The sequence below is a fragment of the Anomalospiza imberbis genome, chromosome 3 (genome assembly GCF_031753505.1).
Source record: "Anomalospiza imberbis isolate Cuckoo-Finch-1a 21T00152 chromosome 3, ASM3175350v1, whole genome shotgun sequence".
In the NCBI taxonomy this organism is placed as follows: Eukaryota; Metazoa; Chordata; class Aves; order Passeriformes; family Viduidae; genus Anomalospiza; species Anomalospiza imberbis.
Window position 1 is genome coordinate 31,812,581 of NC_089683.1, and position 25,126 is coordinate 31,837,706.

Sequence of the window (25,126 nt, forward strand, 5' to 3'; positions counted from 1 at the left end):
TTAGATAACTTAACCTGTTCATAGCATCAGATACCACTTCATCCTGCTCTCTGACATGTCTTTACTTCTGACAGCAGTTACTGTTTGAAGAGTAACTGCTTCAAACTTTCAAGCTTTTTTCCCCATTATGTTTCTATTTGTGTTTTCAACTGAGCTATTTCCTCACTTTGCCTTACAAAACTGTGTCTAGATGAAACCTGCTCATTCTGGCCATTCAGATCCCTAGGATCTCATGCGTTTGCTTTTTTGTTTGGGTGAAAAAAACAATCTTAACTTTCTCCCACTACTGTCTTCAAAGAAGATTTTACAACTAAATGTACTAGTTCCAACAAAGTTTAATCCAGCAGAGCACAATGGCATTGTTGCTTTGCAACATTCCTGTAAGAAAGAGAATATTATTTGAATAGTTCCTCATATCTATGTGGAACTGTTCAATATTTCAGATTGGTACCCACCTTTATTTGGACACATTGTCTCATTGCTCTCCATTTATTATTACAGGAAACCAGACACTTCAGGGATTTGCCAGTCTAATCGTTGAGTGTCAGATTTCTTCAGAGCTAACAGCGGTTAAACGCCAGCAGTATCCACTTCACTTCTAACGACATTAAAAACATTCAAAAAAATGTCTTTTTTAATGGAAATACATATTTTGCAGCCCAGCTGAGGAAATGGATGACATTTCTCTCTTTTGTGTCGGTAGAGTTTTTCTTCTTTGTATTACCTCGTTTCAAAATCCTCTCCAAATTACCAGACTGCCATCTGGTTTGCCACAGTTTTATATCAGTGCCACATAGAACACTTCCAAACATACATTTTAAGCGTGCAGAAAAATTACCAGGGATCTCAACTTTTCACCTTCATCCAGATCCAACAAAAATTTAGGGTTTGATTACCGTTGAGTAGCAGTGCCTGGACCTAGCGTCCAGAGTAGAAACTGAAAGTCATGAGCTGAGTGCTGAGGAACCTTATCCAAAGCCTGTAAAACATTCCATGTTCTCCGAGGCAGTCTTGTGTCAAAAATATCACAGCTGAAGAATGTAAAGAGTGGAATCAGTGTTAACTGTCTCTACTGGTTCAAATACACACATAAAGTTAAGTTCTTCCAACAGTCTTTATATATAAATCAGGTATTATTGTCTGCATCACTTCAATACTAGGTCAAATAAGGTACAATTTGTCTTTCTGCAGTCTTTGTAAACCCTGAATAATCACCCTGAATAATCAAAATACTGTTTTGTATCTGCTCAAAAGAAATGGTCTGTGTTGTCCTATTTAATCCAGAACATATCTGTACTGTCAAGTAAATGTGAAATCATTGATTAGACATTGGTATCAGTGCAGTCTGGGGAAACTACTGGATCTAACCCATAAGACACATTAGAAACTCAGAATTATCTGAAATCTCACTCCTTTTTGTTGGACAACACAGCTTGGATTTATCCTACTTGAAGTCACAAATCAGGCAAAGAAGGACTCTTGACTGGTATCTCTGGGTCTACTGTATAGTCAGTGGAGGAAGACAGGAAGAGGGCAGATCACATCTCAGGAGGATTGGATCTTTGTTTGGAGACACTCTTCCACCTCCCAAAATTGTAGAGAAATTGTGAGGTGTACATAACTTTGGCCGCATTTTTTAAGTGCTTACAGTTAAATGCAGTGACTTCAGGCCCTGAAGTCTGTTCATTTTGAATTCCCACATGCTTCTATGTAGTTGCCTACCCTGAAATAAAATTACTTATAATTGATGAGTCTCCTTGTATTATTTTTAAGAAATACCAACAATTTTCTTCCCATAATTATTTAGCCATTATACACAGGCAAATAGATAAATGGGAAACTAAAAACATGCCAAAAATTCACCTGCAGGCAGGATTTATGTTAATGATGTTGTAACAACATGTTGCAGCTTGCATAATTTTTTTCCTAGTATTTATATATGTACAGTTGCTCTACAAGCCACCATGATATAACTTCCTTTGAAGACACAAAATTTGACAAAACCTTGTTCAGTTAACTCACCTATTAAACTGATGTTCTATTTATGGAATAATACAGCCCATTCTCTAAGCAATATGTGGTCATGTAAAAAAAAGACCCTATCACACAGACACAGGAGGAGACAGAGTAAGGTTGCTATGGGAACCTTAGCTCTAAATGGTCTGGCTTTTGTTGGCTTAAAATCTCAAACATTGTGTTGCATTAATTATGTTTTGGTTGAGCTTCTTTGCACAGAATATGAAATGTGTTTTTCACGCTATTTCAGTCTTACATGTACGTATGCAACATTTTTAAAACATAATTACATGTGTTAGCTAACACATGAGAGAAGAATGTGTTTTATTACCAAACTGTGTTATGGCATTGATGAAAATATTCTCAAGAAATAAGGGCAAGATTTTCTTTTTACTTATCTAGCTATATCTCGGATAACACTATGCTCCATTATTGAATATGAATCATGGATCCTAACAAACTAATATAGCAGAAGCAGCAGTGGGAAGGAACCACAACAAAAGGCAAGAATGAGGTGGCAATTGTGGGACAAAAAGGACTGGAGAAGTCTCTGCTGGAAGTATGGGAGGGATTTTGGTATTGAGAGATTAGCTGGAAAGAAGCTGAAAACAGAAACTGAATTAAAGGAAAGAGCCAGAGGAAAGGATTTTAGGGGAAACTGAGGGAAGGGAAGAATGAGCAATGACAGAAGTGGAACGACTGCATTTAGTGCAGGAGCCACAGGGAGGAAAGTGGATAAAGAGATTCTGAAAGGTTGAGTCTGTCTGTTGGCGAGGAGAAAATGGTAGCTGACAGATTACTGTAAAATAAACTAATTAGGATAGTAATATAACTCAAAATACCCTCAAATTATGAAAATATTGTTAATCAGTCCTACAAACGAGACTAGGTAGCATATATATTGTTCCAAGGCATCTTAAAATCTTCTGCTGTATCAACAAAATTTCATGCATTCTAACTAGAAACATTCTACAACACTGAATTTCTTCACAGGACATTTCAAGTGTCATGATGATGATTTCAATGACAATTTGCCTCTTGTAAAACTAGTTGTGGGTCATGAATAAGATTTAGTTTTCTTTTCTTTAAATTACATTATCTATTCTTAGGAAGATTATATTTAACTTGCAGAATTTTCCCTAGAATGATGACAATCTTTATTCATCTTTATGGGTGGTAGAGAGTCTGGAATTTTTATGATGAAAACTGATACAGCACTTTAAAACTTTTCTATGCTGAAAACCAATACATTTAATTTCTATACTACCAGGCAACAAACAACAGACATTAATAATAGGTCAGCTCCAATTTAATGTTCTCATATGGTAACCATAATTTAAACAGTCTGTTAAAAGTTTCACATTGTTTTAGCAACCATAGACCCTAGGTCAAAGTACATATATCTTCAAAATGATTGAAACAGTTCAGTTTTTCTATCTTTATTTTGTTTGAAGATAAAGAAAACAGTGCTTGTGATCTAGATTATTTACATACAAATTTACAGAGTTCCATGTATTAAAGTAAGCAAATTTAATCACAAGTTACAAGGTTTTCTCAAAAAGAAATAGAGACTAATGTCTTCATAATATTAAAAGAAACATTATCTTTCTTCTGAGCACTAAACAGTCTGAGTAATATGCTTACATGTGTTCACAATATGCTTGCAAGCTGATGTGAACCTCAGGTTCCTAGAAAAGACAACTACTCAAGTCACTCTCAAGTATTTTTAGCGTCAAATGGACCAAACACAGCATAAACCACTCCTGAAAAAGTCTGCAGGCCAGTCACATAACAGTTATGCTCGTAATAGTTAAGTTCCCCTTAGCTTTTGATGAAACCAACAGCAGTACTACTGATACTTTAATGTGAATGACTGTGTTGTTATAGGGGGCTCCAACAATTTGTGACAGCACTCACAGTGGTAGCAGCCACTCCCTGGCCCCAACTATCTCTTAGGTTCTTGGCCTCCGACTTTTAACAGCTACATCTTCTTGAAGAAGAACAGGACCTAATGGTATCCATTAGGAATAACACACCAAGAGTAACCAGATTCATCTTGTTTTTATACAGAGAGCTAATGATAAGGATTATACATGCCTGGAATGAATCAAAGACAGACACTTAATGACTGACATCGTCATTTATCAAAGAGCATAAAGACTTGGAGAATCTTTAAAGTTAAAACAAATGCTTGTGATAGGCCACTTTACAAATTGGTACAGCTTGTTAACAAATACCACAGATCTCATAAGTCACTGTGAGTTAGAACAGCCCCTCCCACTAAGATGTCTTTATACAGTATAACTTTGGGCACACAAAGGTAACTCTTAATTTCTTCAACCTCCTCTGTCTCAGGGCTCATATTACTTTACATCAATTAAAGTTCTCTACAGACTGCATCGGGGCCACACTCTACACCATGAATACTTCTTGTATCTTATTTCATAGGGGCTAATTGAGTTATCTTGAGAAAACTTCATCTTGTCTGAGACTTCCAAGCACACCTTCTGCCATCTGACAATGCATGAATAACAGTATTTCATGTCGATTGGTGCTGTTAGGATATAACTTCATTAAAGAACGTAAATGACAGCTTTAAAAATAGCAGTGGACATCCACATCCTACTAACGGAGGGAAATAATGTCTCAGAAGGCCATTCTCATCTTGAGGAGAAACACTGAGAAGATCAAAGCACTCTGGACTTCTACACAGATGTGAATGTCTTCTTTTAGATCTCTGGGACTTGTATTCCAGTCTCCTGAGAATCACTGAAAAGCTCGGATGTCATGCTACAGCTCTGTCCATCTTCTTTGGAATAGCTGGCATGTAGGATCAATAGGGAGAGAAAGCAGGTGATACTGACTCCAGTAAGATATTAACTATTGTGTATGACTTCTTAAAACCGAACCAGGAAAAAGGCTGGAAAAATGCACTTTCAGTGTCCTTCCCTGACAGTCTGAGAGAGGCACTTGATCTTACCCAGGCTTATCCTACACAGGTTTATCCTAGCTGTAATTCTATTATTTTCACTGTCACACCACAAGTACTGCAAACACCTAGCATGGGGTTAAGGACGGGATTAGAAATAAGACAAATTACTTAAACCAGCAAGATTATATGCATCAAAGAAATGTAGAAAATCAGACACTTTAGATGGAGAAATCAAATTAAGTAATAGAAATTGAGATACAGCTGCTAGGGAACAACATTACAGAAAAGGATGGAGGATTTATACTAGATAACAGATTGATCATAATCTATGGTTTTGTTGAAAAATATTTTAGGATGTATTGAAGGAATTGCAGTATGTCAGAAGTAGGAGACAGTCATTCCACTCTGTTCAGTTTTGGAGAGAGCTACATTAATACTGCATTCTGTTTTGAATGCCCCACCTTTAAATACAGACAAGTTTAAGAGACTGCAGGGATAAATTAAAGAAGGCTGAAGGACCTGTAGAAAAGGCTGAGATACACAACAGTGATCTCACAGTATAGAGAGGTTACTAAAAAGTGCACAGTGAATTCTAACTGAAGAAGAAAGCTATTTCTATAAAAGATTGTTTAGGTTAATATGGACATCCCCCACTCCCCCTCTTCTATCTGTTTCTATCTGTGGAGACTGAAGATCAATCTTAAACTGAGATTTTTAAGGGCATATAGTGACATTTTAAGTCATAAATCTAGGCAAAAGGACACATGAAATTATCCCTTTGCCTCTTTCAAATCCTGTATTATGTGGATTCTACTACTTGTAGTATGGTTATTGTTATGTATGCTTTAACTGGCTCCACATCCCAGATGAGACAGAGCCAGTACAGTATTTAAACCAGTACAGTGCACTGACAGAAGCACATCCATCTTCCCAGCCCAGACCTCTGAACTCCTATATACATTAAGAAAGAGGTTTCAGAAGCTCTTCTGATTAGAAGCGGAATTTACAAGGAACAAACTTGGTGTCTTCACCAGCAGCATGAGCAGTAATGGAGTAAGTCATGCAAATTGAGAACAGGGAGGATGCTGTGATTTTTTTTCACATCTGCTTTCATTATGATTGCTACAACAGCATGGGTCATATTCATAGGTACAGAAATTCCACCTTTTTCTGTGCTTTGGAATGTATTTTTGCTTGTATGTGTACAGGATAATATTTGCCATTTTACGAGCCCTTGGTGTAGTTTATTTTTAGAAACATGATTCTAATATATACAGAAGTAGCTCATATGAAACAATGTAACAACTTTTCCAAAAATAATACCTTAATTGTTTTGAGGTACAACTATTCTTAAAGCTCTAGGCACATTAGGCATCTAATGAAAAAGGAAGGGAAAAGGTGATACCCCTCTAAGAGGTGTGAGCCTGCTGAAACAGTATCAATTAGACATATTCTATTTATTACATGTATTTGTTTAAATAAGCCATCTCTAGTAACAAAGTTCTGAAAACTAATGGTTATTGACAAAGGATCTCCAAGGATATCAGCTACAAAACACTTTCTCTTTCTTATGGCGAGACCATTTTAAAGGAAGGACATCTGCAAGTTCTGCCAGCTAGCAATTAAGAACCTGTATTTCTCTCCACATGTGATCATGAGAATGACTTCAGTAAAACTTCATACAAAAGAAGTTTCAGTATCTATTCAATGTGTTTAAATATACTTTGGACTTAAGACATATTTCCCACTGATTTGAAAAGCAAGAGATTAGAAAGACAGCATCTTACCCTGTGCATAAATGTATGTTTTGCATGCTGGATGTTTTTGGATGCCTGACATGCCTGAAGTAACGGTCTGAGTCTTGCTGTCCTTTTATTACTTATGTTTAACTTTCACTGTAGTAAAAAAATCTATTATTTTATTTTTCTCATTGCATAGTCTTTGATTTTAGCATTTTGTTATGTAGATTTTTTTTTTGTTAGTAGATGAAAGACTACATTGTGGTTATGCCATACTATTTAGGATGAAAAATGAAACATTCTCTATTTTTCCTTCTTTAAATCAGTTAGAATTTCTGCTCTTATCAGTAAAATAATGAAAGTTACATTGAAAGACAAGAAAAAAATGTATGCTGTTGCCTAATCTTGAAGTTGAAATGCAATCAAGAAATGTCTTTCATCAGTCTGTAGGCAAAACCATATTTCCCTTAAACCATCACCTTAAAAATACTAGAAAGAAATTAAAGTTTATTTCAGATTAACAACATTGTTGCTACAGGAAACTTAGAGAAAATATGATAAAGTGAGTTAGACATTTTGAATATACACTGGAAAGTATATTCTCTGTATCTTAAATCTAATATTTTTCTTGAGCCTTTTATATGCTCCCCTTTTAACACTTAGAAAACTATCAACATGTTAGTCTTTTGTTAGTTAAAGGTAAACCTTTGCCTCAAAGATTTAATGTACATTTACCTAATGTACATCACTAGGAAATAATTAAAATATGAAAAATTATCCTCTATTCTTCCACTAGAATATTTTATATTTGATGGCTATTTCTTCTATAGCATCATTTCATGCGTATATTTGAAATCGTTCTCTTTTATAACATTTTCTTTTTCCTCAGTGATTTTAATTATTTTTCAATTTAAGAGATGTAAATGATGTAATGGTTCCGGACTGTGCAACAAATTCTCTAAGTTTTTTTCTCTATAAAAAATGACCTCCCAAATGTAGCCCAACCCTGCAAAAATAAATTTTTATTTCCAAAATTAATATCTAATGCTGTGTTGTAGATAACAATGTTGACATATGCCTCAATCACTCTTTTACACCTATAAAACTCACTTTGATGTTTAATTAGTCATTATGTTTTTTAGCCCAACACAGTTGCTTTATCTCACTGTCCAGTAAGAGAACTTGAAGATTTAAAGCAAAACTGTTTTTCTTTGAATCGTTCTAATGAGTAATGATCAAATGCAAAATATACTTAAAGGAATAATGGCCATTTTAAATTTCAATATGTTTACAACAGTAGCAAAAACCTAAGAGGTATTTGTTTATTATGGTAACTTTGCAACAGCATAATGTTGAGTTTTGAGGTAAATTGGTGAGATTCAAAAACCAGGTCTCCTTCAAGGAAGTAATTAGGAAAATAGTATAGACAATATCTCAATGATCTTATGCAGTTCTTAGTTGACACTGTATCTTTGATACCTCAGTTAAACAAAAAACCTTTTCCACATCCTGATGCATCACTGTAAGTCCTAACACACAAATGAATAGTACTCTCCTCTTTGGGAACATTCCTGAAGAGCTACCTACAGTATGCCAGCTATCCTGGAATAATGTGAGAAGACCCCTAAAATTAAAGCAATAACTTTAATGAAAAGAACAAGATATCGGAGTGCAAGACATAAATCTGATTTTGCTTTGAAAATGCCAAGGAATAAACTAGGCAGCAGGTCATGAGAACAGCAACAAGACAGTTACTTTTTTAAAACTGAGAACACAGTCTGTGTTTCATTAATATGTTCAAGAAACAGTTCTAAGAACAACAATGAAAACCAGTGAAAATTAACTTCACCCCAGAACACGTACTTCCTGAAAGATAGGACTGTTAAATAAGTTATTTATAGTCTATTGAGCAAGTTCATGAGTTGTAAATAACAAAAAAATATTCAAGGTGCCTATAAATTACCTTAAATGTCTATATTCAATTTATATAGCGGTACAGAAAACTAAGTAATGTACATTACCACAGCACAAGCTGTAAAACTGTGATCCCAATTCCATTTTATTCCTTAAGCAAGGAACTAGTGTTTCTAGGGAATAGCTACCCCCATTTTCTTGGCTAACCTTACAAAAACATAGAGGAAACATGAAGTAACTGGAAAGAATAAAAAATACAAAGAAAAAAAAAAACCTTTTCCATTTCTGTAAAGTAATTTTCAGTACTGAATCATCTAAACCACATTCATTAATAATAACTTTTTCATTATGGGAAGAAAGGGAAAAAATAGATTTCTAAGGTGAGACAAATTTCTTCATCACTTCTTAATGCAGTAATCAGCCTTCCACCCTACACAGAGTTGTACCAACAGAGCTGTGCACAGGCAAGCGTCTGTAAATTCTGGATCTTACACTATCCTGTGACTGTTAACTACCCACAGTGGGACTGGGCAACTTCTAGGGCATGCTAAAGGCCAGCAAGCAATGACCTGATGCATGTCATCCCTGTGAACACAACTGAATTCTTCCTTCAGAGAGAAAGAAAACTCAGTAAATTCTGTAAGATTTCCCTCAGCATGAAGAACACTGACTTTCTCTGATTGTTCATTCTGTTACATGAAGAAAATCTTCTGGTTCCAGGAAAAGTTAAGAAGATCTGAAAAGATTTTGTAAGACTTGAGTGCTCTCAGTATTGCATTCCCTCACAAATACTTCTCAAATGAAAAAACAAACCACGCTAAAGCTGAGAATAGACTACTAATAAAAGTTTAATTAGTAAGAGTTTTGACTATATTCTATCCTCCTGCATGCTTACAGAGCTTCAAAATAAAGGAAAAAAGAACAGTGAAATGTCATTTTGGGCAGGTCTTTTCCATAAAAAAAGTATATGTTAAATTATCAATCAAAAAGTCCAAAATCAACCATGCATCTAGATTAACACTGATAGCTTATTCCCTTATCTTTTCTACTTTAAAAGGGTAGTTTAATCTATACTAAAACTCTGAAGCTGTATTTGATACCTTGATCAATGAATCCACTACTGTGCATTAAACATTTATTCAAATAATTTGTTACTCTAAATCCTTAGTTTTTAAAAAAGTTGTGTAGAATTGTGTAGACCTGGATCAGTCTAGTCTCAACTGTGAAATAAGAACTTGTTTTTGTGGATTAATGCCGTAACCTCAGCAGTAAATCCTCTAGCTGGATAATGCCCCTCTGAGATACATGATGGTATTTTTGAAAATAAGATTCTAAATTTTTTTTAACTATTAGTTTTCTATTGAACAGATGATTTGCTGGTTTCTCTGTAATTAGCTGGGACCAATTTCTCCTAATTGTTTCCTGTTAATCTCATTACTAATGAAACAAGACTAGTTGGTGATCTCTCTTTCAGGAAGCCTTTTTTTTTAAGGAGATTTTGAAGACTGATATTTGTAGATTTGCCAGCAGTGCTGCAGCTTTTGGGATTCTTTCTAAGTACTTGCTAGCTCTGGTGGTGTGATGTAGCACTTGGGGAGCAGCCTGACATCTCCTGTTGTCTTCCAGACGGCATTTTGCCTCCAATTGCATAAAAACTGAACACTCTCAGAAGTATTTTAGACACACTAGGTGCATTCGGGAACAAAAATACCTAATTTAGAAGACTTAAAGGAAAACAATTTTCCTCTTTCTAGCCTTTAATCTTCAATATGCATTAGGTGCTTTAATTTACCTAATTTAGGATTTCAGTCTACAAAAAAGTCTTCAGTTCAAGCATTTTTGGAAGCTCACTTTTCAGGGATAAGAAATGTTGGGAACCAGGTACCTCAGACATTAGAATTCCCCAAATCTGCAGTAAAATTGGGGGGGGGGGAGGGTGTCAATAGAATCCCAGATTGAAAGACCTATCGAATAAAGGTGTATCTGGCTTTCCCTAGCTATAGACTGCTATAAACGATCCTTTCGCTTTTAAAGGATGAATGTTTTCTTGTATTTCGGCTTCACGGGAAAGCTTTTTAAAATGTAAAATCATACATGCTAGAAGTCAAATGTACCTGAGGCCATGACTTGCAATTTCACTTTAGTTGGCGTGGCAACGCTGTGCATTTTGCAAAATCCAACTTTCGAATTTCAATTGATCAGGCCACAGAAGATTTTAAGATTGAAAGGAATCTTTGAATCTTGTGAAGACCTTTTCCCCGAGCTTGAGCGAGGTGAGAGGCCGGCGGGCCCCAGCGCTCTGCCATGAGCTCCCGCACTCCTCTAACTTCATTCATTTTACCCGAGCCACCCTCTCGCCTCCCAAAAGCTGCTGCCTCCAGGCTGATGGAGGAGGGAGCGGGAGAGCCCGAGGAATTGCGGGGCGCGGCGCGGCCATTTTATCGTCCCGGGGCCGGGGAAGCCGGCGGTTCCCGCGGCGAGCCAGCCAGCCGCAGGTCGGGCAGGCCAGCGCCGTTCACGGAGGACAGGGGCGGCGGCGCGCTCCGGGCCCTCGCCCTCCCGCGCTCTCGGCGGCGCGTGCGGCGGAGCCCCGGCCAGGCCCGCCTGCCCCGACGGGCGCCAACGGGCCCGGCCGCGGCCGCTCGCGGCTGCCGGCGGCGGGCGCGCTGAGGGAGGAGCGGGCGTGCTGCCGCCGCTTCCTCCTGCGCGGGGGCCGGAAGGCAGCGCGGCCCGGCAGCGAGAGAGGGCCGGGCCTCGGCGGTAGTGCCGCCGTTGCGGGTCAGCCACCCAGCCTTCCGCAGTGGGGGCGGGCAGGCCGGGGGAAGGGCCGGGCCCCGCCGCCGCGCTGGGCGATGGAGTGAGGGAGCGCTGCGCGGCAGCGGGAAGATGGCCGGTGGCGGCGGCGGCGGCTGCAGAGACAGCTTGTTTCTGGAAGGTGCGTGCAAGGCTGCGAGGAGGGAAATGTGGCCCGCGAGCCGCGTTTCCCTTCTGGCGACCAGTAAAGGGGCACGGCACAAACTGGGGAGTGGGGGAGGCGGGCGTGTGAGTTCATATGGGGTGGGGGGTGGGGGTTATGGGTCCCCTTTGGGTGCGACGACAATGAGAGGTGGCTTCGTGGTGGGGGAAGGGTGGCTGCCGTGGTTAGGTCTGGTGAAAAGAGACCTGCTTTTGAGAGAGGGCTTAGTGAGGGCGATTTGGTTCATTTTTCTTTTTTCCTTCTTTCTTTCTTTTGCTGTTCCGAGACGTCGGGAGTGCGGTGTTTCTTTCCTTTGTCGGGGCAGCGCCGAGCGCAGCCCGGGCTTGGGGCAGCGGCTGGCCTGAGCCGTGGCTCGGCGGGCGGTGGGCTGGGGGCGGCGGGCAGGCTTGGCGCGGGGTGAGAGGGGAGGCCGGGGCTGCCTTGCCCTGCCCTCAGTCCGCTCCCAGGCCCCGGCCTAGCCCGTATTCTTTGGCCCCACCATAAAATGAGTCTTCGCCTGCTCCTGAAAGGCTCCTGTAAAGGTTTGGGACTGAGTTTAATTTTGTGAGGGGGGTAATGCTTATAATTATGATACGAAGGGGATGATGAACCTTATTACCTGGATTTAAAAGAAACCTTTTGCGTTTGTAAAGCTTTTTTTTTTTTCTTTTTTTTTTTTCTTTTTTTTTTTTTTTTGTTACACGGTTTTGGTATCTTGAGGGGTTTTTTGTTTGTCACTATAAAGCTTTTAATTTAGAATGCAAAAAGCTTCCTGAAATTGGGATATTTTTAACTGTTGAATCTTTACTGTTTCATTCATACATCAAAAAATTTACTACTGTAGTCTTGCAAAACTGGTATAAGCACATGTCCTGATGGCAAAGGCTAGTAGTCTGGTAAATTCTGCCAAATTACCATGATGATAACAAAGAAAAATTAAAGGAATTAAGTACTCCTCCTAAGCAGAGTTTTCCAAGTCAGGAATAAGTTTAGCATGGTAGATTTGCAGTACCTGTGTTGCACAGAACATAACCTCTTGCAGATTTTCTCTTGCTGCAGGGTGTTGCATATTGGCTTTTTATTACAAGATATTCTGGAGTAGATGTACTGCATGAGCAAAATACTGCTTGTTGTTTTGAATAATTAATCTGGAATTTTGATGTTCAGAAACTCTGGTTAATAACAGCTGTCATGTTGCCTCCTTTATACCTTTAAAGGATTTGGTGGTGAATGCAGAGCTCCATTTTTTCCCTGAAGTCTCCACAGACTATGATGAGGTTTGTGCAGAAAGCTAAGTGTCAAGGCGATGACTAGTTACTGTTTTCTATGTGCACCTTGAGTACTTGCTAGCTGGTCAGGTGGCTAAGAGAATATGAATTTCATATGCAATATCCACACTTCTTTTGCTTATGAATTCTCTTTCCAACAGCAGGACCAGCACAACACTGGATAGCATCTCCATTTGGAGCTTCAGTGTTCCTTCATGGGTGAACTGAGTTATCAGCTGGTTTTTTGTTTCCCCATTGTTTGGGGACATGTTCATTTTAGGACTGATGATGTGATAGAAATCCTAAGAGTGCAGCCACATGTGAAGAAAATCTAGTGTAGATAGTGGTGACAAAAAATTTTTGGGGGTGGCCCAAGTCCAAATGGGACAGTCATACTTGGGCAGATTTAGTAAGAGCGGGTAAAATCTGTACTGATGTGAAGCAAAGGGAAAAGGCTTTCAGATGTTATTTGATAGGTACTTATTAGAGATATTTATAGAAAAAGTGCAGTCATAGAATATCTATAAATATGTATCTATACATGAGTTTTTGGCAATCTGCAGTCTGGAAAGGTAGCATATTAGATCAACCTAATGATGTTAGAAACACCGTTACTGTAAGGCTAGGCAAGCCGGTGAGTGTCAGATTTGTGATACAAGTATAGTGGGGACAAAAAAGGGGATTGAAGTGTGTAGAGTAGGATATATGGCAACTTCTATTGCCAGATGATGATTATTAATACATGAGCCTAGAGCTCTATCTATAACTTGTCTGAGTGTGTATATTTAATGGAGTCCTTTGAAGGCTGTGCAAGCAACAACCAAAAATTGTTTACTTAATGTTTTCAGAGGTGTTTTCTCAAAGCCTGGCAAAGGGGAGGGGCAGGACTCCTCTGTCCATTCCTGCCTTAAATGTGCACAATAGAAGAAGTCTGGGTGAAATGGATGTTAGCTCTATCACCAGTTAAACTCACTCTAAGGGACGCTGTGCTGGTTAAATACATACCTTTGTGTGTATGTATACATATATGTACACAGACATTTCTGGTGCTGTCCTGCTTATGTTGACTATCAGTCAGACTTAAGCTAATTGTAAAGTTAAGTGAAATAAATTTCTCTTCAGTATGACAGTTGTTCAGAATTTTAGTTTTGATTCCACGTGTCTGGTGAGATACTGCTTTTCTTTCATTTAGTGTAACAGATGTTACTGTGAAGAAATATGTCTGTCATTCTACTGTAAAAGTGCTTCCTCTTAACATTTTTATTATTCTATTCTCCAGTAAAAACAAAATGGTCTTTCTGGAAGGGTGTTCCTTGAATGATTGATTTGTTGCCTTTCTGGTAATACCATTCTTGAACATAGTGATTCATAGTGATTCATGGTTTTTGTCCAGTTTTGTGTATCTAATATGCATAATTTTTTATGCTGTATTATATAGACTGTTTAATGGAAATGTGAAAAAGATCCCTAGGACTATAATGGACTCTTTTTAAAGCTGCATTTGTTATCATTCTGAAGCAGTGATAATAGTTGATCACATACATGTGGGTATACAGGGCCTGCGTGATTATTTCACTTGAAGTGCCAGGACTGTTAGAAGTGTGGAAAGTACTCTATTTTTGTTATTTAATCTAGATGCAATTGAAATTAGTAAAACTGTTCTGAATTTGCTTTTTTAAAGTGATGTTTCAAAGTTATGGGCCAAACATGCAGAAATTCTCACTAACAAAGTATTTCTCTTACATGGGAATTCTTTCCTGTTGTGGAGAAGTTTAGTGATTAGAAATTTGTGTCTGCAGCAGTTCCTGTGTTTTTTAATTGGTAGTCACATCTAAAATATAAAGAATGGTAGGCAAACTCATTTGGACTTAAGGCAGGAGGCATGTTAAACATGTGGGAATGGAGAGTACTGTTGATCATTACCTCAGAGAAAAATTGCAAGAATCTTGTTTTCTGACTCCTTCACTATTACTGAATTGCAAGGAAATTGCAATTTCTCTTTTCCAACATGAAATTTAAATTTTACCTATATTTATGCAGTAGATAATAGGTAAACTTCCAAATATTTTCCAGAAGAAGGGAGAAATGTATTCTTTCCTATTATTTATTTCAGTCTCCTGGTGGTTACAGTAGTGATGCTGAGAACCAGTATTGAATTTTCTTTTTGAGGATCTCCTTTCTAAGGAATATTGCCAATCCCTAGCTTCAGAGCTGTTGAGATATTTCAGTGCAGTCGTGGCAGGAATTTGCTCAACTTTCGTTCCTATTTCTTGGCTGCAGGCTTTGTAATAATAGTAAACAAAACTATGTGGTCTACCTGTTAGCAGCAGTAGTATAAACTTCACAGTTATCTGCCAGAGGACTCCAGAAGACTGCTTTGTTCTTCTTTCAGTTCACATGTAAAGAATTGTCTTCACCAAAGCAAGAGTTCCAGACTTTCGTATTTTCTTAAAGGTAGCTGAGATTCTGGGGTGGTACAGAAACATGCAGCTTTTGTGTATTAGAGTTACAGACCTACCTTTTGAAGTGGTGGTAAGCCCCTCCTCTCCTTTTGTTTCTGTTTTTAATCATACTGAGAAATCTCTGACTGGAATAATAGAAATTAGGAGGGTAGGGTGGCATTTATATTCAGGTAGAACACTTGAAACGTTTCTACCTGCCAGACTTTTCCACCTGCCAGACTCTTCTCTTTATTTTTTTCTTAACAGTGAAATTTAATTATTAATTGTTGTAATTATCTCTAATAAGTCTCTGGCTCTTTGTTTGTGATCTAATGGAGATTGTGATTAGCTTGAAAATGTGGGGAAGAGTTGTTTCAGGTATCATTGATCTTGTGTCTATATGAACTCCTGTTTTATTCTGTTGAATTCCTCTCTAGTCCATCAATGTCCAGACAGCTTCTGATTCTTCTGTTTTTCTTGAGTGTTTTTTTTTTTTAATGAGAAAGTGTGAAGTTTGTGACTTTCATAGCTTGTTAATATATCCCAGTCCTTTGACCCATTCAGATTTTTTTTCCAGCACTGCACATGTATCTTCTTAGACTTGAAGAATGTTCAACTGTCCTGTCCAGTGGTTTTGAGAATAGGAAACCTTCTGACTTGAGTAACAGGTTATTTTCCATTAATGAAACTCACTTGTTGAGAACTATTCCTCAACAAAGTCAAATTGAAAACATTTCTTACTGTCTTTTTTAATATATGCCAGACTAACTTGGGTGATAGGTGGCATGAAATATTAGGAAAGACAGAGTGCTTCTTAAAGTATGTAGAAAGATACTAAAAATAAACCTAATTTATCTATTACTGCTCTGTAACATATGTTGCAGTAGGCTTGGGAGTGCATTCTAAGGTAAAAGCCTGTGTCCCAGTCCTCTTCCACATCATCACCTCCTTAATTTTGAGACAGGATTCTAGGAGCCCAGGTTTGTCCTGAGCTTTCTGAAGTGTAAAGGATCTGTGCACAGTTTTTTGGTTTTCATTGTGGAGGCATTTAGTATTTGGTAGTTTTTCCTAAGTAACTGCTGCTTTATAAGTTTTCTCAAAGTGGGACATAGAATCTTCTGTAACAAGTAACTGTCTTGTTTGGGATGCCTCATCCACTATTTTCTGGCTCTTGGATTTGATAGTAAGGTGCTACTCTTTCTTCAGAAAAAGTGCAGAATTTCCAGTGGATTTTAGTGGCAAAAAAAATGGTTAGATGAGAATGTTCCTAAAAGAGATCCTTACACTCTTTATTATGTAACTATAAATAAAAAAGTAATAGTAATAACAATAGTAGTAACATTAATACGTGGTTGGATAGCAAGCATTAAACCAACAGTTAGCAGATGTCATGCTTGCACAGATATGAGCCCATTTTGATATTTCAGTCTTTCCCTTCTTGTTTTATGTACAAGGATAAAACAAAATAGGTTATTTATTTTAATGGTTTCAACAGCAACTTTGGCTTTTATTACTGTTGTTTCTGGAAGACTGTACATGGATTTTGGTGCAGTATCAGACTTCACCTAGTCTGTAGTTTTAGCTTTTCTCATAATTGAGGAGTATCAAGGTGTTTTGTGTTGTAGCAGATCCTATAATATGAGAATAGCCACTGAACTTGCCACTTTTAAATATTGCTTTGTAAGAATATTAAGGTTTTTTGAGTAATTTCACAATTTTGTCTCCTTCCTTCCAGTAACAGGATCACCTATTTCCAACCCCCTGCCATAGGCAGGGGCACCTTCCACTAGACCAGATTGTTCAAGGCCCCATGTAACCTAGCCTTGAACACTCCCAGAGTCAGTGCATCCACAACTCCCTTGGGCAACCTCTGCAAGTGCCTTACCTCCCTCAGTGTCCTTGGCTAGTGCTTTCTTACAAGTAACAAACATGATAGCATAACTTTTATTTTTCCAGAATTTAAAACCCTCTTATTTACAGAGTTGTAAAGGTAAAATTTTTTTACCCTTTTACCTAACAGGTAAAAATACAGAAGTTCTGTGAAATTTGCTCACACCATTAGGCAGGGAAGTCAAAATTAGTGTCCCTGAAGCGAAGGTTTCAGTGTTGCCTGGGTGTGGTTCAGTTTGCTGCTCACTGGTGTTAGTTCCTTCAGTGGCTGAGCAGTCAGGGTCAGGACAGTGAGGGCTTGGGGCACAGGACTGCTTGTACCTTCATCTGTGTGTGTTGCAAAGAAAGGAGTGGAAGAGTGTGCAGGATGTTGCAGGAGGCTGAGAAACCAAACAAAAATTGAGGTGTTGTGGTGGAGGATATTGTAGAGATACTGGGAACTAATCTGGGTTTGGGGAAAAAGACAAATGTAACTCGTAACTTGGCTGTTCTAAAAGGCACTTGCATTGGGGGTGAGTGGAGCACATGTGTTAAACTCGTTTCTTTTGGCCCATGTTTTGGCACTCACGTGGTTTCAATTTGGAGTTTTTTTAAGGTAGTGATAGTTTTACATAGATTGAAATCTGTCTAATGCTCTGTATTTACTTTCTATGAAGAAAATTAAAGCATTAGTAGAATATTATTTTTCTTATTATATAGAATTAAATTTGTAGGCAGCTTTAGCTTACACTTTTAATTTTTAAAAGCATGTGTTCCTAACTTCCTGATTCTATGTTCAGCAGCCTAGCATGCCTAATGCCTAATATTTTCAGGTTAAGATGACCTTAAGCTGTAATTAGGTCAGAATTGGTGTCTGAACGTCAGGTTAGTGTGTGCGACTCTAGTTTGGAAGCAGAGCTGCATGTACTCTCCACCACCCTGGAGACTTTACAACTTTCTTGCCAGAGAGATTGAACTTGCTCTGTTCTGTCTTGCCAGGTTGGCACTTTGCCAATTTTCTGTTGAATTTGCTAATTGAAAGGTAACTAGTATTTGTGGGACAATGGCTTGGATGGGGGAGAGCATACAGCCTCTCTCTTAGTGTTGAGAGAAGACTAGGATGTTTCCTGTTCCATCTCTGCCTGGTGATCTGTTGAGTCAGGCTAAGGTGCAATACATAGCTTAAACTTTGTAATAGGAATTTTAGTGTAAGAGCAGCTTTATTCTGCCCAAGGAGACACAATTATTTTAAATAGCAGGTTATCTTCTGTGAAGAACAAGGTTATGGTGAAGGCTGGAGACTGGAGGGAATAAATTAACAGGCTGTGGTTATTTCTTCCCAGGTTGGTCAGCAGGTCTTTAAAAAGTTTTTGTTAACAGACAAAGGATGTAAGCACCGCATGAGGCAAGGAAGCATTTCTGCATGTGTCTCCCAGTAATTCCTATGAAAGAAGAATTTGGAGTGAAAGACTTCGCAGTATCTTTCTTTGAGTTAATCTTGAGTGATTATAGAAAAGAGCAGTGATGATTCAAAACTCTGTGTTAAGCCCTCCTGGCTTTTTGTTTGTTTGTTTTCAGACCATATGAGCTGGACCAAAGTCTCCCCGATCATATCTCTGTGAGATTTTGGTTTTTTTGTTTATTTTTATTATAAGACTTGCCACAGCAATGTTTTAGGAATGAAAAATACCAGTAATACTCTGCTGGTAAGGTAAAACATATTACTCTATGACATGATTAATCAATATGTAATCTTAGAAATTTATGTCTGTAAGAAACAGCTGCAAAATATTTATTTTATGAGTATGGTTTTATTCAGTGTCATACAGTTGTTTCATTTGTACTCAAATTCATTCTACTGATGTATTTTTATTAATGTCATAGGATATAATGTTGTATTTTTTGACATGTACAATTTTTATGGCTCATTTAGCAAAATATGAGTATCCTGCTGATGACAGAATTTAATATGACAGTCTAACAGAGATTATTCAAGAGTCCATTAGATGAGAATTCGAACTATGCAGTAGATGTTAGGCTTCATATTTACAATTGCCTTTGTAATTTCTGAGGCTCACTTCTAGAAACATTTACTAGAGTTTGTTGTAATTTTATTTCTACCAAGGCTTACTGTTTAAGAGGCAATTTAAGGATCCTTTACAATTGGGAGTAAACTTTCAAAAGTGAACTTTGGGACTGCGCTGGTCCAGGTCATTGTGATTGCATGTACAAGGCCCTGGGACAGTAAAACTTCATTGGCGATTTTAGAGCTCTGCCATAAGGCAAGTATGTTGTTAAAGCTGAATCTTTATGTGACAAATATCACAAAATACTATCTGTCATTGATCAAGTAAAAAGTTCTTTGTCGTATAGCAAAGCATATGTTAGATGGAAAAGGCACTGCTCCTTAGGTGGAAGAGAGACTCTGTGCCCTGTGATAGAAAGAACTTGGAGATCAAGGTAAGCAGGAGTTTGACATTTGGATAGAAGTGGCTGAAACTCTGGTTGCAGAATGGTCCCTTAACAAGTTCGGTGTTTTGCTTTAGCTGTCTTTGGAGTGCTGTTTCTTGAAAAGTAGATTTATAACTAGGTTCAGTTAGCAAGCTGGCATGTGTTATTTCATTAAAAATCAGTTGATAGCGCATCTTCATTTTTGTTGCTTTTATGAGTAGTTACTGAGAAAATGTTTGCTTTTCATGGGATGTTAAAGTAATTTTTTAGCTATTTAAAAATAAAGCCTGCTTAGTGGATGTTAGTATACTGTGGCAGAGTTATCAGTCATCAGTGCTCCTTAAACTCATTGCTGATAGGTCTGGAGAAGTTTGGTACTTCCATTTCAAAGATTTCTGTCATCTTAATGCAGTAGTCTAGTTGCATTACTTCACTCCTTGCTGCACTGATGATTGCTAATTGTAAAGGGAGTTAAAGTACATAATGTATCTAGTCTGATCAGAAGGCTGTTGCCTGTATTTGTATTGAATTTCTCTGATTTATTTTTTTTTAAGAGACATAATGTGCAAAGATCTTAACTGTATGTGGATTTGCAGGGTCATAGCAAGACCCTGTGTGTGGGGCCATGCTGTATGGCCATGCAAGGAATTGTGCCTGCAATTGAGAGCACAGCCAGGCCCACTGCAATTGAGAACACAGCCAGGCCCACTGCCGGGTGCTGCTCAGCGGGACAGAGCTGCTGCCCCTCCCAGAGACAGTGTGCTCCAGCTGTGCTGCAGTCAACACTGGCACTTCACTGGCTTCATGGCAAGTTGGCTGGAGGAACTGAATTGGCAGAAAACTAATCCTCGAGGTGGGGAGAAGTGGTGGTGGAGCTAGTCTATTCCTTTTCAGCCATATGAGAAATCCAGCTCAGCTGACTGCTGCCTTGTATGGGTATGAAAGTTTGCTAGTGTCTCTAAGAATTGGAGAAAACTCCAGGTATTTAGCCTTTACAGAAAGGCAAATGCAAATATTTTTCTTACCACACAGTTTAACAAACTCTTTCATCATCCTTTCCCTACTCAGTTTTTTTCTTAAATGTGCTTTTGTCATGTGACCAAATTTTTGAGTTTTTTAATTGAGGTTGTTGAGCGTTTTCTTTGTATGCTTTCTTTGCTGTCCATTTCATGTGAATTTTGAACAATTGACAACATCGAAGAGGTGTCTTGATCCTTTTTTCTACTTCAATTACATTTAGAGTTTATTCTTACGGAATAAACATTTCTTGTGGAAGTGTTCAAAGCCAGGCTGGATGGGGCTCTGAGCAACCTGGTCTAGTTGAATGTCTCCCTCTGGACTCATGGAAGCAGGGCTAGAAATAGATGATTTTTAAGGTCCCTTCCAATCCATTCTGTGATTCTTCTGTCCTGCATGTGCAAGTTATGATCTTGCAGAGATTGTGGAACCTTTCTGAACTTTTAATTTCTGAATGTTTTTATAAAGGGGATAGTATCTATCCAACATCATCTCTGAAACTTTACAGGATAAAATCAGAAGTATTAAATAGTACAAATTCTTTTTTTCTTTTTCCTCTTGGTATGTAGATAGAGTGCTTTATTTCAAACTGATGTTCCAATTTCTGCAGCAAATGTGGAAACCTTCTCGAAGTGTCAGTTGTCTAATTTCCAGGTAGTTTGGCTAGGTTATTAATCTTACTCTGTATGTAACTGCCTTTCAGCACTTTCTAAAAATAGATTTCCATTTGTTTAGTGCTGCTGTATTTTCAGTTGCACAAGCTTAGGTTTTATGTGAAGATGGATCCCATGGTGCATAACAAAGTGTGCAAATCACATGCATAATATACTATAAGGTTTCCTCCTGTGTTTTGCTCATCTTCTAAAACTATTCCAGTGTTCAGAATTTGAGACCATCTATGATTATTGTAATATACTGATTTGCCACAGAAATTGTATTCTGGAATTCTTGTTCAACTGTCCTCTTCCTCAAAATGGCTTGTTTGCTTTATATTTTTTTTCATATATTGAGAGTGAATTGGTAATTGAGAAATTGTTCTTGGGCCAATCTCACCTTTTATCCTCTATTTTTATCTATAAAATAGGAATATACCTCTCTTAGACTTAACTTTCCTTAAAAACAACAACACTTTCTTCATAATTTCTGAATTTTTGGTATATCTCCAAATCTAGCAATAGAGGTCTTAGGTATGTAAAGAATTCATAATGCTAGAGACGGAAGATTTGCTTTTTTGTTTGTTTCTCCTGTTTTCCTGGTTTATTGTTGGCTCCTGCTTTTGATGTTACTCAAATTATTTTATTTGTGTGGAAAGTTCGAGTGGTAGTCCGACTTACTCAGAGAGGAAAAAGAAGAAAATTGACTGACATACTCCTTTCTGGAAGTTTTTGTGATGGGAGTGCAGTTGCTTTAGGGGATGCTTTGTACCTGTGAATAGTCACGGGTTTTACTTGACGGCTCGCTGGATTCAGATGGGTTGGAACATCCTGTTCAAGCCAGACCCAAGTCAGTGCAGGTTGCTCCGGGATTTGTCCAGTCTCTATTGCCTCTCAGGTCAGTGTGGTCCACTCTTGAGCACACACGTAGTAAAGAGTAAGTTCTATCTTTTGCAGACTACCCTGTAGTTCACCAGATCATTCTAGTTGCCCTTCTTGAAGGGCAGTGATGTTTTTCCAGTCTTTGGGTACAGCTGGCTTAAGTGTTCCTTAATCATGTCTTCTTGACAATGGGTGATAATGCATTCCCACAGATATTGCTGATAGAGGTGAGGAACTGTGAGGTCAGAAGACAGAACTTAGCAGTGAAATCTGGGATGACAAAAAAATGGATCATGTCCTTAATATTTTATTTCCTGTCTTTCGTCATTAGGTTTCTGTCTCATTGAGCAGAAAATGCCCACGATTTTCTATAGCATTCCTTTTGCTGCTGGTGTAGACAAAGACCTCTTGAAGTACTTCTGCATTGTTTTCTGATGCTGTCATGAGGGCAGCATCCTTGGGTGGGGTAGATACCTCTACACCTCTGTTGAGAGAACCAGTAGAAAAGGTGAAGAAGCGTTAGTTATCCATTGCGTCCATCACTGCTATCTAACCAGATAAACTTTCAAAGGCATCACAGAGAAAATGTTTAACATACTTCAATGCTCTGTCCTTTCATCCTCCTCTGTTACTTCTTGTTAATACTTAAAAAATGTTAAACAGTTCAGCAGATGATCAAACTTAGGCAGTTTGTGTTCTTCAGTCCTGTCATCAGTGCAATAACCTGCAATGTAAGCAGCCCAATGTGCTTGCAAACCCTGAAAAAACCCAGTCATTTACCAGAGTATACAAATGATTTCCATCTTTAAAGTACAGAACTTTAATAAATGCTTTTGCTTTTCAGGAGCATGAACACTTTTGTCTATGAATGAATTCTCTGTATTTATAATTTGCTTTCTGTGGACATCAAGTTCTTGGAAGGGTGTGGGTGTTGTTAGGCAGCTAAGAGATTGAATTCCCTTCACGTGCAAAGGAATGTCTGTGCTTGATACCCATTACACTGGTATCATAGAACTTCATTATTAAACTGCTTCATGCAGTATCTCAGCTACTATCAGGTTAAGATTACTGCCTGTTACTGGAGGTGCTTTTGACTGTTTTTTATGTCTCTGCAGCTAACTTAGGGAGTGGAAAGTTAAAGCATCTTTCAAGGACTAGATCTTTAAATCTATACCTATAAATATAGATTAGGCTACAATTCCATGGAAATTTCCTTGGTATCCATAGTACTTACGATAGATTGAGTTCCTGGGTGGACCTTACTGCTGCTGTACTGTCACAGCTGCACTGTGTTAGTGTGGTTGAACAGGAGGAGGGACCTGATATGGTTGAAAAATAACTTTTCCCCTCCCCTGCTGCTCAGGGGGTTCTTGCCTGAATGAGTTTCCTTCCCCAGCTTTTCTGTCAGTGCTGACATATGCAGGGTGCAGAACAGAAGCAAGAATCTGCAACTCTTAGGAAGAGTGAGGGGCCTGTAAAATTCTTCATGTAGTGCTGCTTCAGACTGTGAAAATGCAACCTTACTGTGGCTGCACAGTTGATAGAGTAGAGCTAATGGTATCAAAGCTGGAAGATAAAAGCTGTTTTGCATAGAAGCCTGTCTGGAAGAATAATGAATCAATGGGGAAAGTAAACCAAAGAATATTTCTGTGTCAGAGTTTTATGAGTACTTGTACCCTCTTAACAATATATCTGATGACTTTAAATGAGCAACAGATTAGAAAGCTTTTCATTTATTTAAATATGAGTCTGGATGAAGGCAATGATTCTGAGTACATTTAAATTAATTTACATTTTCTGTGTGAGCACTGCAGTATCTGATAAGTTGGTTGTAGTTGTGATGGTGTAAGCATTTGTAAGATGAGGCTTGCTGTGTTTCTTTACCAGAAACTGGGGAAAAATAATGTAAACTTCAGGTTTTCCTTAAAAAGCATCTGGGTCCTGAACTTAACCTTTGTTTGATCTAGATTGTGTGTTTAGGATGGTTCTTGTACACACAGAAATAGATGAGATTTCAGCAGATGAAATACTTACAAAAGTTTCTATGTGTGTAATGGAAACCTTGAAGTCTCTGCTATTGTATTCTGGGGGGTGGTAGGGAGTTATTCTGGCAAACCAGTGGTATATATAAAAATATTACTTTCCTAGAAAAGTTGATCTTTGTGTGGACAGTCAATGCATCTGGCTTCTTTAGTGAGTTGATCTTAGAGAATCATACAACAGTTAGGTGTGAAAGTGATCTTAAAGAGCATCTAGTTCCAGCACCCTTTCTGTGGACAGGGATACCATTGACTAGAGGAGGTTGCTCAGAGCCCCATCCAGCCTGGCCTTGAACATCTGCAGGGGTGGGGCACCCACAGCCTCTCTGGGCAACCTGTTCCAGTGCCTCACCACCCTCCCAGCAAAGTACTTCTTTGTAATACATCTAATCCAACCTGCCCTCTTTCAGTTTAAAGCCATTGCCTCTTGTCCTGTCACTGTCTGTCCATGTAAAAATCCCTCTCTCTCCTTTTTATAAGACACTTAAGGTACTGCAAGACTGCAGTAAGGTCTTTTCGAAGCCTTTTCTTCTCCATGCTGAACAATCACAGCTCTCTCAGCCTGTCTTTGTGGGAGAGATCTGTGTAAATGATGTGTAGATGATCACCCTCTGATCATCTTTGTGGTCCTCCTCTGGACCCATTCCAACAGATCCATGTCTTTCTTAAATTGAGGACCTCAGAGCAGGATGCAGCACTCCAGGTGGGGTCTTACGAGGGCAGAGTCATCTCCCTCAACTTGCCAGCCACTCAGCTTTTCGTGCAGCCCAGGATACAATTGGCCTTCTGGGCTACCAGTGAGCACTGTTGGCTCATATCCAGCTTTTCATCCATGAGAACACCCAAGTATTCTCCAGAGGGCTTCTCTCAGTGACTTCTTCTCCCAGTATGTACTCATGTCTGGGATTGCCCCAACTCAGGTGCAGCACCTTGCTCTTGGGTTTGTTGA

The 25,126-nt window shown here is 38.5% G+C and overlaps 1 protein-coding gene across 15 annotated transcripts in view; it reads left to right on the forward strand.

The window, feature by feature from the left end:
• Positions 1–10,708: 10,708 nt before the first annotated feature.
• Positions 10,709–25,126, forward strand: part of SENP6 (SUMO specific peptidase 6) — a 73,038-nt gene continuing 58,620 nt past the window's right edge. For 7 of the 15 annotated variants that reach the window (XM_068183873.1, XM_068183875.1, XM_068183878.1 and 4 more), the window contains exon 1: positions 10,709–10,874. In XM_068183873.1, coding sequence (XP_068039974.1) covers positions 10,724–10,874 — 151 coding nt within the window. In that variant the 5' untranslated portion in view covers positions 10,709–10,723. Of the gene's footprint in view, positions 10,875–11,140; positions 11,537–11,671; positions 11,799–12,047; positions 12,100–25,126 lie in introns of those variants that run through there. The other 8 variants (XM_068183876.1, XM_068183886.1, XM_068183887.1 and 5 more) reach the window with 8 other exon arrangements.